This window comes from Alosa sapidissima, chromosome 16 (genome assembly GCF_018492685.1).
Source record: "Alosa sapidissima isolate fAloSap1 chromosome 16, fAloSap1.pri, whole genome shotgun sequence".
NCBI lineage: Eukaryota > Metazoa > Chordata > Actinopteri > Clupeiformes > Clupeidae > Alosa > Alosa sapidissima.
The window spans coordinates 776,607-789,407 of NC_055972.1; the positions used below are offsets into that span (position 1 = coordinate 776,607).

General features: G+C 43.7%; 2 protein-coding genes across 3 annotated transcripts in view; one reads left to right on the plus strand and one right to left on the minus strand.

The window, feature by feature from the left end:
• The window catches only part of adam8a (ADAM metallopeptidase domain 8a), an 18,811-nt gene extending 7,904 nt beyond the window's left edge, over positions 1-10,907 (minus strand). Inside the window, exons 1-14 of the mRNA XM_042065799.1 lie at positions 10,804-10,907; positions 10,479-10,591; positions 9,972-10,045; positions 9,773-9,851; positions 8,750-8,826; positions 7,495-7,744; positions 7,003-7,071; positions 6,352-6,518; positions 5,478-5,559; positions 4,991-5,127; positions 4,426-4,603; positions 3,315-3,404; positions 2,721-2,916; positions 245-299 (exon numbers count right to left, since the gene is read on the minus strand). Coding sequence (XP_041921733.1) covers positions 245-299; positions 2,721-2,916; positions 3,315-3,404; positions 4,426-4,603; positions 4,991-5,127; positions 5,478-5,559; positions 6,352-6,518; positions 7,003-7,071; positions 7,495-7,744; positions 8,750-8,826; positions 9,773-9,851; positions 9,972-10,045; positions 10,479-10,591; positions 10,804-10,861 — 1,625 coding nt within the window. The 5' untranslated portion in view covers positions 10,862-10,907. The remainder of the gene's footprint in view (positions 1-244; positions 300-2,720; positions 2,917-3,314; positions 3,405-4,425; positions 4,604-4,990; positions 5,128-5,477; positions 5,560-6,351; positions 6,519-7,002; positions 7,072-7,494; positions 7,745-8,749; positions 8,827-9,772; positions 9,852-9,971; positions 10,046-10,478; positions 10,592-10,803) is intronic.
• A 990-nt stretch (positions 10,908-11,897) lies between these two features.
• znf511 (zinc finger protein 511) overlaps positions 11,898-12,801 on the plus strand; it is a 34,988-nt gene continuing 34,084 nt past the window's right edge. For both annotated transcript variants that reach the window (XR_006023405.1, XM_042066338.1), the window contains exon 1: positions 11,898-12,278. Coding sequence is in view for 1 of the 2 variants with exons in the window: in XM_042066338.1 (XP_041922272.1) it covers positions 12,030-12,278 (249 nt within the window). In the remaining variant the exon portion in view is untranslated. The remainder of the gene's footprint in view (positions 12,279-12,801) is intronic.

A 12,801-nucleotide genomic window follows, 5' to 3' on the forward strand; every position in this document is an offset into this window, starting at 1 on the left:
CAGTCACACACACACACACACACACACACATACACAAATTACTCACCTAAAATGAAATCCATACACAACCCCCAAGCCACTTCAACATTCCCTAGTAAGTCTTTCTAACAGGCCAAATGCCACTTATCTTATACAGATATTTGATACATCAATTATTTCAGTGGGAGAAATACCCTTGCAAATCACAATGTCTGAAAGTCATAAATGAGACTCCAAGGTCACAGTGTTTTTCGTTCTAACCCACCTCACATCACAGTTTCGGCGGCTAGTACAGCCATGCGTGGAACAGGTGTCTGCAGCTGAAAGACAAATGCACAAAACAAAATCAAATCCAATTGTTGATACTATGACATCAGGAGTGGAATGCCATAGCAATTAGGGAGCACATTGACCCTTGACCCCAAAGAATAGAATAGAATAGAATATAGAATAGAATATAGAATAGACTATAGAATAGAATAGAATAGAATAGAATAGAATAGAATATAGAATAGAATATAGAATAGAATAGACTATAGAATAGAATATAGAATAGAATATAGAATATAGAATAGAATAGAATATAGAATAGAATAGAATAGATTATAGAATATAGAATAGTATAGAATAAAATATAGAATATAGAATAGTATAGAATAGAATAGAATAGAATATAGAATAGAATAGAATAGTATAGAATAGAATAGAGAATAGAATATAGAATAGAATAGAATAGAATATAGAATAGAATAGAATAGAATATAGAATATAGAATAGTATAGAATAGAATATAGAATATAGAATAGTGTAGAATAGAATAGAGAATAGAATATAGAATAGAATAGAATAGAATAGAATATAGAATAGAATACTTTCGAAGTGGCTTAAATAGCATTGAATGTAGACATATGGAATAATTTCTTGCTAATAAATTGTTTTAAATGTAGGCTATAGCCATTTAAATGTGTTTTACCTGCTAGGCAGCAGTTTAGCCACATAACACGGTAGTGTTGCACAGTGTATCGATACTAAAAAGGTATCACGATGCCTTCACGCAAAAAACGATACGATTTCCGACGTTTTTAGAATCGATACTTTATTAAAATTAACGTTCTGTGTCTGCGTGAACTGCTGCTCTCACTGCTCCTTGCACGCATCTAGGCAAGTGGGCGTGTCAAGCAGGCAGCTCTGAGTGAGTGAGTGCGCAGCCAACGTCAACATACAGTAGTTCTTTGCCGACCGTCCTCGGCCTTGTGGATAAAACAAAAGATGAAGTGAAATCTGCAACTATTTCGGATACATCGTGAATAGTGAAGGCAAGCCATCAGGTACACAGAGGCCCGTTTGTGAAATATGTTTCAAAGTCATTTAAAAGCAGTAGGCTACGCATGGAACTTGGCTAAACACCTCGCAGACATATCCCAACATTTTTGTTCAAAGAACGACAGGTTAACGAATATGCTTTAGAAAACACGACTACATGGTTAGTGCCAAGTTCTTCTCTTCTGTTTTAGTTTAGCCTAAGTGAAACGAGTATGGATAAAGCGAACCTTCCTTCATCAATGAATTTTGACGAGACATAACGAGCTGTAATCATTTTGACGAGACATAACGAGCTGTAATCATAGGGTGCTAACGTGATGAAAGCGCAATGTTCACGCCAGAATAACATTACCATAACTTGTAAACAATCTATTTAATGTTCGGTCAGTACTACTGGTAATATTTGTCATGGCATGTAGACTGCAATTTGTTCAATAATTATTGCCCAGATGTAGGATAGGCTACCCGAAATGCGCTAATTAAAGCCCACAGCATATAATACCACCAAAGCGTGTTGAGTCCTAATAATAATAGCGGCTTATTGTTACGTGGTAGCAAATCATGTTATCAAAGAAATAGACGTAATGTAGGAATGCACACAGACATATTGCAACATGTAATGGTGTAGGCCTATCTGACGAAGACCTGAGTGGTTGTAACGTCATACTTGTACACTGGCCGCAAAGAAGACTATCCTCACATTTTTCCCTTTGCAACTGTCAAAGAAATCCCATGAACACGGGAAGGCCTAGGGAAGCCTATACTGTACATCAGATGGCCTAAAGATTAGGCCCCTCTGCATAGCATTCAGTGATTTGCATGCAGTAATTTCAACACTGACCTTGATCTAGCCTAGTTTGGCTATTTAAAGCTACTTTATTGGCAAAACACAACACAATGTAATGAACTATAACAAAAAAATAAAGGACTTAATCACACAAAGTAGGTCTACTATTTTACTGACTATAAAAATAATAATTATGTAGGAAGTTTAGAACCCAGAATTGACCTGCACACTACAAAAGTGCACCGAATTCAACACAAATGACTCAATACACTTGGAGGAGGTATGAGTCCTTTCTTTTCCAGATATCTTAGGATTTCGCCGTAGTATCGTTTCAGTATCGAGCATCGTGATATTTATGGCAGGTATCGTATCGAAGTCATAATTTTGGTATCGTGACAACACTATAACACAGATTCCCTGGCAGGTATAAAAGAAAGAAACAAAATTCCAGTGGATATTTTTTTTTAGAATATAGAATATAGAATAGAATATAGAATAGAATAGAATATAGAATAGTATAGAATAGAATAGAATATAGAATAGAATATAGAATAGAGTAGAATAGAATATAGAATAGAATATAGAATAGAATATAGAATAGAGTAGAGTAGAATAGAATAGAATAGAATACCTTCACCCCAGAGTAGGTGGCACTGCTGCTGGTGGGAGGGACACTGTCCGTTGTAGCAGTAGCCACGGTTACGGTCGCAGGGGCTTCCGTTCATACGGTAGACGTCCCGAGGGCAGTCAGCTGAGCTGCCGTGACAGTGTTCCGCCAGGTCACAGTCATGGACACTCGGTCTGCACATCACCCCTGCTGCCTTAAACTGGACACACACACAAACACACACACACATAGTACATATTATACACAAGACATACACCTTACAAACACACACACACGTATAAAGTGTGTGAGGTGTGTGAGCTAAGACAGGTGAGGTGTGTCAGGTGTGCTCTTATATTACAGTTCTGGCAACACTCTCTAAGACAGGTGTGGTGTGTGTGGTGTGTAAGGTCAGGTGTGTGAGGTGTGTGTGGTGTGTCAGGTGAGGTGTGTGAGGTGTGTGTGGTGTGTCAGGTGAGGTGTGTGAGGTGTGTGAGGTGTGTGTGGTGTGTCAGGTGTGGTGTGTGTGTCAGGTGTGTCAGGTGTGTGTGGTGTGTCAAGTGTGGTGTGTGTGTCAGGTGAGGTGTGTGAGGTGTGTGAGGTATGGTGTGCTCTTACTTTACAGTCCTGGCAACACTCTCCTTCTGCACACTGGGAGCCCTCCGTCAGTCGGCAGGTAGTGGCGTTACAGCAGCGGTTAGTGCACTCCTGAGGACAGATATGAGTTAGTGCACTCTTGAGGACACTACAGATAGGGGTTAGTGCACTTCTGAAGACACTACAGATATGGGTTAGTGCACTCTTGAGGACAGATATGGGTTAGTGCACTCCTGAAGACACTACAGATATGGGTTAGTGGGTTAGTCCCCACTCCTGAGGATACTACAGATATGGGTTAGTGCACTCCTGAGGATACTACAGATATGGGTTAGTGCACTCCTGAGGATACTACAGATATGGGTTAGTGCACTCCTGAAGACACTACAGATATGGGTTAGTGGGTTAGTCCCCACTCCTGAGGATACTACAGATATGGGTTAGTGCACTCCTGAGGATACTACAGATATGGGTTAGTGCACTCCTGAGGATACTACAGATATGGGTTAGTGCACTCCTGAAGACACTACAGATATGGGTTAGTGGGTTAGTCCCCACTCCTGAGGATACTACAGATATGGGTTAGTGCACTCCTGAGGATACTACAGATATGGGCTAGTGCACTCCTGAGGATACTACAGATATGGGTTAGTGCACTCCTGAGGATACTACAGATATGGGTTAGTGCACTCCTGAGGATACTACAGATATGGGTTAGTGCACTCCTGAAGACACTACAGATATGGGTTAGTGGGTTAGTCCCCACTCCTGAGGATACTACAGATATGGGTTAGTGCACTCCTGAGGATACTACAGATATGGGCTAGTGCACTACAGATATGGGCTAGTGCACTCCTGAGGATACTACAGATATGGGTTAGTGCACTCCTGAGGATACTACAGATATGGGCTAGTGCACTCCTGAGGATACTACAGATATGGGTTAGTGCACTCCTGAGGATACTACAGATATGGGTTAGTGCACTCCTGAGGATACTACAGATATGGGTTAGTGCACTCCTGAGGACACTACAGATATGGGTTAGTGCACTCCTGAGGACACTACAGATATGGGTTAGTGCACTCCTGAAGACACTAGGCAGACACACAGCGAAGTGGAGAGACGGCTCACCTCTGGGCTCCCGCAGTCACACTCCTCCCCCTTCTCCAGGAAGGCGTTGCCACACACGGGGGCGCCGAACACCTGGTCTGGGCGGGGCTTGTTGAGCAGGCAGCTGGGATTGTAGTCCTCCAGGAACGTCCTGTAGGCCAGTTGGCTGCAGCTGCTGAAGCGCTCCGGATAGTCAAAGCTGCAGGTAACCCAAAGGGTCACCGAGACCGAGAGGAAGTCCAGTGTCACCACGCAATACATACATCGTCAACAACATCCAGTGTCACCGCACGATACATACATCATCAACAACATCCATACGCAATAAACAATACTTCAAGATTCCTATAGAATACACACTAGCTCAAGATCCTCACACAGTACACACTAGCTCAAGATCCTCACACAGAACACCCCACTCCCACGCCTCCATGCCTCCTCCTGCCTGGCTGTAACTGCAGTAGGCTACTGTAGTCTTACATATGTGCCATGCCCACAGTGCCTGCTGCCACCTACCCGATCATGTCTGCCATTATGCTGCTCTTGGTGTCACCCACCCGATTACGCAGCTCTTGGTGTCACCTACCCGATCGTGTCTGCCATTACGCAGCTCTTGGCGTTTCTGCCGCAGTTGCAGTCTTCCTTGTCGTGGCTCATGCCCAGGTTGTGTCCCATCTCGTGGGCCATGGTGGATGCCAGGCTGTGGATACCATCATGCCGATCCTGTGAAAGGACACTTTTAGATTCACGTGTTTCCGATTCACAAACAGGACACTTTAGATTTACGTGCTTCTGATTCACAAACAGGACACTTTTAGATTCACGTGCTTCAGATTCACAAACAGGACACTTTTAGATTCACGTGTTTCAGATTCACAAACAGGACACTTTAGATTTACATGCTTCTGATTCACAAACAGGACACTTAAGATTTACGTGCTTCTGATTCACAAACAGGACACTTTTAGATTCACGTGCTTCCGATTCACAAACAGGACACAGGTATGGGGTCTACAGTGTGTGATGGTAACTACAGTGTGTTTGCTATAAAGAATAAAACACCCAGACTTTACCTGGTTCACGCCACCTGATTTGTCGAAACACATGACTGACAAAAATGCCAGTCCAACAGTGCTGCCTTCAAAATCCACTGCACTGCAGGACAGAGACAAACAGCATTAGGACCCAGAGATGGTCTGGCCACAGGGTTTACAGAGACAGAAGATGCACACTGGCAGAGTTTGGTGGCGCTACAAGTATATCTCAGAGCCAGGGCGTGCGTGTGTGTGTGTATGTGTGTGTGTGTGTGTGCGTGTTTATCTCAGAGCCATGACTGATATGAAGTTTCACATATCCACCTCTAGCTCTTCTTTCCTGTTTTAAATTACCTAAACACAGCAGAATGTGAAGAAATAACTGATTTGGTGTGATGTAAAAAATGACTATGACACCCACTTAACTAGCATGCTAACCAGCTAACCTGACTATGACACCCACTTAACTAGCATACTAACCTGACTATCACACCTACTTTAGCATGCTAACCAGCTAACCTGACTATCACACCTACTTTAGCATGCTAACCAGCTAACCTGACTATGACACCTACTTTAGCATGCTAACCAGCTAACCTGACTTTGACCTATGACACCCACTTAACTAGCATGCTAACCAGCTAACCTGACTATGACACCTACTTTAGCATGCTAACCAGCTAACCTCATCTATGCTTCTTACCATACTTTGTAATACCACATTGTACATCAAGAGGCCGAGTCAACTGAAGAGTGCTAAAGCGAATATAATGGTGTGTTCGAGACCACATAAATTAGCTTGATACTTGATAACATAAATATCCCCTTTAAATAAGTCTAATGTTCTATACGTCCAGGAAAGTGAGTCTACAGTGTTTTTTGAGTGTGTTTGTGTGTGTGCGAGATGACTCACGTGACAAACTGGGCGTTGTCGTGTTTCTTCCGCTTCTTCAGATCGTCCCTCTGCCACTCAACGAATCGGTTGAGCAGGTCACTGGGTGTTGAGGTCACCACAATCTGATCCCTGGACCAGATCTCTAGTCCCACGAGGATCACGCGTAGGTTCAACGGCTGGTACAGCTGAATGCGGGTACGGAGGAGATCAGCAACAACGTTAGAGAAGTGGGGCAACAACACAGGATAGGGTAGTGCTGGGGCAACAACACAGGATAGGGTAGTGCTGGGGCAACAACACAGGGTTAGGGTAGTGCTGGGGCAACAACACAGGATAGGGTAGTGCTGGGGCAACAACACAGGATAGGGTAGTGCTGGGGCAACAACACAGGGTTAGGGTAGTGCTGGGGCAACAACACAGGATAGGGTAGTGCTGGGGCAACAACACAGGGTTAGGGTTGGGGCAACAACACAGGGTTAGGGTAGTGCTGGGGCAACAACACAGGGTTAGGGTAGTGCTGGGGCAACAACACAGGATAGGGTAGTGCTGGGGCAACAACACAGGGTTAGGGTAGTGCTGGGGCAAAAACACAGGGTTAGGGTTGGGGTACAGCACTATGGGGACAGGGGTATCAGTAGGGTGGAGTAATGGTCGTCATAGTGACCATACCTTATCAACATGATTGGTCACTCCCAGGATAAACTCCTCCACCTGCTTCTTGGTTTTGTAATGCTTGTACTGAGAGATAAAAAAACAAAAACATCAGTCTGGGCCAAATCCGACCTCCATCATATTTATCATATGACTCATACACTTTCATTGGCAATGGCTGCTCATTTGAAAAACTACAACTCCCCTACTCCAGTGGGCCTTCTCTAAACTACAACTCCCTACTCCAGTGGGCCCTCTCCAAACTACAACTCCCTACTCCAGTGGGCCTTCTCTAAACTACAACTCCCTACTCCAGTGGGCCGTCTCTGGCCCTGTGACCAGAGTAATCTGATGTGGGCGTCGGCTGATCCATGGGTGTCCCTGGCTGTCTCTAGCTGGACGCTGCGTCTGGCCGTCCCTGACAGGTCTCTGATTGGCCCCTGTGTGTCCCTGACTGGTCTCTGATTGGCCATCCCTGACTGGTCTCTGATTGGCCCCTGGGTGTCTCACCTCGCTGCTGTCCACGACCACCACCAGCTCGACGAAGCGCTGGGCCTTGAGCGACGTGCGGCTGCGCATGCCGACGGGGCGCGGTGTGTTGTCGTAGAGCACGTCCACATCCTGGTTACCGCCGCCGCTGCTGCGCTTCTCTCGGCTCCGCCTCCTCAGGTGCTCAGGGCGGTACACCGCGTGATTGCCCTCCACGGAACCTTCCAGAGGCTCAATGAGGTACACCTGCTGATCTGCCGACACCACTCCACTGGGACAACCAATCACAAAAGACCATATTAAATCAAATATATGCACATGTGGAATATGTATTCTCTCATGATCATCAATATTAGATACTGTTGCTATTTACACATTTACACAACATTAGATACTGCTGTTATTTACACATTTACGCAACATTAGATACTGTTGCTATTTACACATTTACAGTAACAACACATTATCATAAAGGCAAACCATATGTTCATAACATGTTAATATGCCATTCCCTTTAATATCATAGAGATGAATATGCTTTTATATATATGCTATAAGAGATTATATATATATATATGCGCTATAAGAGATGAATATGCTATATATATATGCTATAAGAGATGAATATGCTTTATATATATAATATATGTTATAAAAGATGAATATGCTATATGCTATATTCATAGGAAAATTTGACCCTGTTTTCGCAGACACCATGAAAGACAAAGAACAAAAAAAGGAAGATGACATGCTCTTAAGAACGATCTCATCTATCCCATAAAAGGAACTGACATCTTTCACAATTTGCATGATTTCCTTAAAACGTTTCATAACTATAAAGAGCACTTTCAAAATCTCAAGAGTCTCTTGACTCTCATGTTGGTGTTGGCTGACAAAAACATTTTTATTTACAACAGAAAAGCCTGCTGTAACTAGTATGTATCATGTCTGTATTGCCCTCTCCATATGCCATTGTAAATGACTTTTCATACATTTAGCATAAAATGATTTTCCTAAATACTGCCTAGCCTGGTTAGCTCGGCGTACATACTGCCTAGCCTGGTTAGCTCGGCGTACATACTGCCTAGCCTGGTTAGCTCGGCGTACATACTGCCTAGCCTGGTTGGCTCGGCGTACATACTGCCTAGCCTGGTTAGCTCGGCTTACATACTGATTTGGATTTGGTCCTAAACGGCCAATTTACAGTAAAACCTCTCTATAGACAAGACAACATACTAACTGAGACTATTGTGTGAGTGTGTCAAATCTGACTTACTGCATTCCAGAGCACACACCGACACTGACGGACGAGTCCTTGAGCCCAGGGATGTAACCATGGTAATAGCAGTGGTTCTAAACACACACACACACACTATTGTTAGACATGTATAACACCCACATTTTTTGAATACTGTCTCTCAAACCCTATAGGGCCACACACACACACACACTTTCTCTCTCTCTCACACACACCCACACACACACACTCTCTCACACACCCGCACACACACACTCTCTCACACACACACACACACCCACACACATGCATACACACTCACACACACACACACACATACACACACACAAACACACACACACACACACAAATACACACACACATACACACACACACACACATACCAACATACTATCACCATAATGAACATGTGTGTCTGCGTATCAGAGTGTGTGTGTGTGTGTGTGTGTGTGTGTGTGGGTGGGTGTGTGAGAGTGTGTGTGTGCGTGTGTGTGTGAGAGTGTGTGTGTTTCTCTGTGTGTGTGTGTGTGTGTGCATGCCTATAAGATAGAGAGAGATAAAGGTGTGTGTGTGTCTGTGTGTGTGAGAGAGAGGGAGAGTGTGTGTGTTTCTGTGTGTGTATGTGTGTGTGTGTGTGTGTCTGTATGTGTGATAATGTGTGTTTGTGTATTCTTATTCTTACTGCTCTACCTTTTTTAAAAGGTCCTAAAATTGTTGAGAGAATTGCTTTAAAACTTAAACTGTTTACCATGTTGTTAGTCGCTTTGGTTAAAAATGCGTGTGTGTGTGTGTGTGTGTGTGCGAGTGTGAGTGTGTGTGTGAGTGTGTGTGTGTGTGTGTGTGTGTGTGTATGTGTGAGTGGTTGTGTGTGTGTGTGTGTGTGTGTGTGTGTGTGTGTGTGCGCATGTGTGAGTGGTTGTGTGTGTGTGTGTGTGTGTGCATGTGTGAGTGGTTGTGTGTGTGTGTGTGTGTGTGTGTGTGTGCATGTGTGTGTCTTGTGACCACACAGGACATATCTGTCAGTGTGGAGTGTGCACGTACTGCTGCCTCTGGGCCTGTGGTTGTCACCGCGCCGTCCTCCTCATAGTGTGTCAGGGTGTAGTCCTCCCCGATTAAACCTCTGAGACCAAACATTACAAACACACACATCAATAAAATGTCTTTTCATAGAAATCATAAACATTTCTTCTGCTTATTTTCAACTAATAAACATAGTAAGAAGTGATTATCTAAAACTGACTTGTTCTTTTCCAAATGGAGAGTGTAGTTCTTCCCGTCCACTGTGAGTCCAAAGTGCATTTCATCTGGAAACGGCTGTCACCAGAGGAAATTAATAAAATGGTATACATTTCAATGGAAAAAAGAAACCCTGCACGGCTTAAGACATCATTTAAAATGGGACCATTTTACAATAGAAAAGCACCAGACAGACCCAAGTAAAATATAGATGATAAAGAACATAAAAAATATTTAATATATCCAGTGGGCTTGTCAAAAGGGAGAGGCTTAAAAAGACAAATGGTTACAGCCCCGTCTGTCTGCAGAGATGAGCTATCCAATGACTAATCCATTAGCGGATTGTAAGCTAATAAAAACCAGATGGCCTGATTGACTCCACGTTTAACCACTCTGTGTCAGAATCTGCTGAAGCCTGCGCTGGACGTCTCTCGTCATTGATGAACTTTATATATATATATATATATATTTAAAAAACACTGCGATTGAAAAGTAGAGCCTACGCGCGCACCTGTTGGGAAGAGGCACTCCTTCTCGTGCGTCCGTTAACGTTTTGTTTCTGAAGTCGAACCACATCATAGTGCGTAACATGTGGCAACGCTGGACTGCAGATAACCAACGAATCTGCAATAAGAGCAACAAAATAAACGCAGATAATTAAATAATAGTTGTGCGATGAAGATTGTATTTAAAACTACTTCATAAAGTAGAGTAGGTTATGACGTTAGTAATGTGAGGATAAAAAGTTCAGTTCGCAGGTCAAAACATCTTCCGCACTAAAGTTGTCTGGTATTAATCAATGATAGAGTTACTATGTGTAGGCTAGACCTACTTACCTAACAATGAAAGGCCGATATAAATCCATAATAAAACCCCAGTGTGTCTCATGTTCATAGTTCCAGCCCGAGCTCGCAGCCGGTCCGCGCTATCTGTGCTGCTGCAGCTGGAGGAGGGTAGGCTACTTCTGGCACGAGCGCGCCCCGCCTATAGCGGTGCAATATCCTGAGAATTAGCATAGCGTATGAGGCTTTGACCACTCATCCGGCAAGTCAGCCGGTGAATCATTGTCGAGTCAAGTTTTACAGGAAGACTTTTAGTGACATAGCCTACCGGAGGGAAGCCGAAAGTAGGCCTAACACACTTCCTTTACAATGGTTTGTTTTGCTGACTTACCCTGGCTGCTTGCACCCCTCATCACTTCCCTGACCACCAGCACACCATAACATCACTCACGTTGGCTTAGCTTGAGGTTTTGTGTTGATGGGGTTACTTTGCTTCTACACCTCTCTTAAATTAATGCTTTTAATTTAGCCTACCCTAACTCAGGCTACTACAAATGGGTGGATAGGAAATAAGGCGGCCTGTAGGCCTATAATACAATGCATAGTTGGATATGCCTAATTTATGTGATATTAGGCTAAATAATGGAAATATCATGAAACATGTAGCCTATCTTACCATTGTGAAACACCGCGACAAAACAACAGACCTTTTTTGTAATAAACTTGCTGACGAGTAGCCTAGTGTGTGTGTGTGACTCAGAAAATGGGTAGTTGCGCCCCTGTTTGTGAGCTTCGCTCAGTGAAGATTTATGGCTCTGTAATGAAAGTGCCATTTGTGACACCTAGTGGTCAAAAGTAGAAACTACCTATCAATATGCTTGGAATTTGGGCTACTGTGGCGAAAAAGTGACTTGTCACACTACATGGAATCAGATCCCGTTGTCTCTATTGCCAGTGAACGGCATAATGAGTCATTCACACTGCTCTGCGAATCACCAGTCAAGACACAAGCTAAACCAAACATACTATGATGAGCGAGCCACCACCAGGCTAAACGCCACTGTGACAACATTAACATGGTGGACTTGTAGACCCTGAGTAAATTACAGCTGACCTTCCCTTGACGTTTCATTAACGTTCCGGAAGAAATCTGTAGTTGTCTGAAGTCGTTTTGCAGAGGCTTAAAGCCGCATGATCAGCTCACTGAGCTAGATATCCTGCAAGCTTGATGGGTTTTAAATGTCCTACGTTACATTTTATGTAGAATAGTGCGTGATGAAATGAAAGCAGTAATGTTAGACCTACATCCTAATCTGACCCAGTGGTTAGATTCTGACCCAGAGAAGGCACACATCGACGCGGTCCCTGTACTGCCGCCTGACACCGAACCAACCCATCCCAGAACCGGAGCAGCAGCATCAGCAGCAGGAACAGCCGCCGCCAGCGACTATGTCGGAACCGACGGCAAATCACTGTTTACCTTTAGACCCCAAACGATTCGACTGAGCAAGGACCATGAGTTCTTCGAAGTAGGTTGAAGTTGAAGTCTGCTTTGTGCATGTTTGCAGCTCGTTTGAAGTAGGTTGAAGTCTGCTTTGTGCATGTTAAGCAGCTCATTTGATCTTGTCAGATTATCGAGCAAGTCACGTTACTTAGCTTTCTACTTTTCTGCCTACTGTATCCTCTGTCAGTAGTCTACTGTTCTGTGTAAATTGAGGAGACTGTCATGAAGTGTCATGAACTGTCAGTGAGGAGATGATCAAATGTGATGTTTGGTGAAAGGGCTTCTTGTGACCTGAGTACTGTGGTGTGGTGGTATCTATAAAGGCAATGATGTCCAGAATGCGTCTTGCGTTTCAACATTGACACCAGCAGCAAACAGTCAGAATATCACGCTATTATCCACAACAGTCAGAATGTCATGCTGTCATGTGATCCACAACAGTCAGAATATCATGATGTGGTCCACAACAGTCAGAATATCATGCTGTGGTCCACAACAGTCAGAATATCATGCTCGTATCATGCTATGTAGTATCTTGACAGGATGGA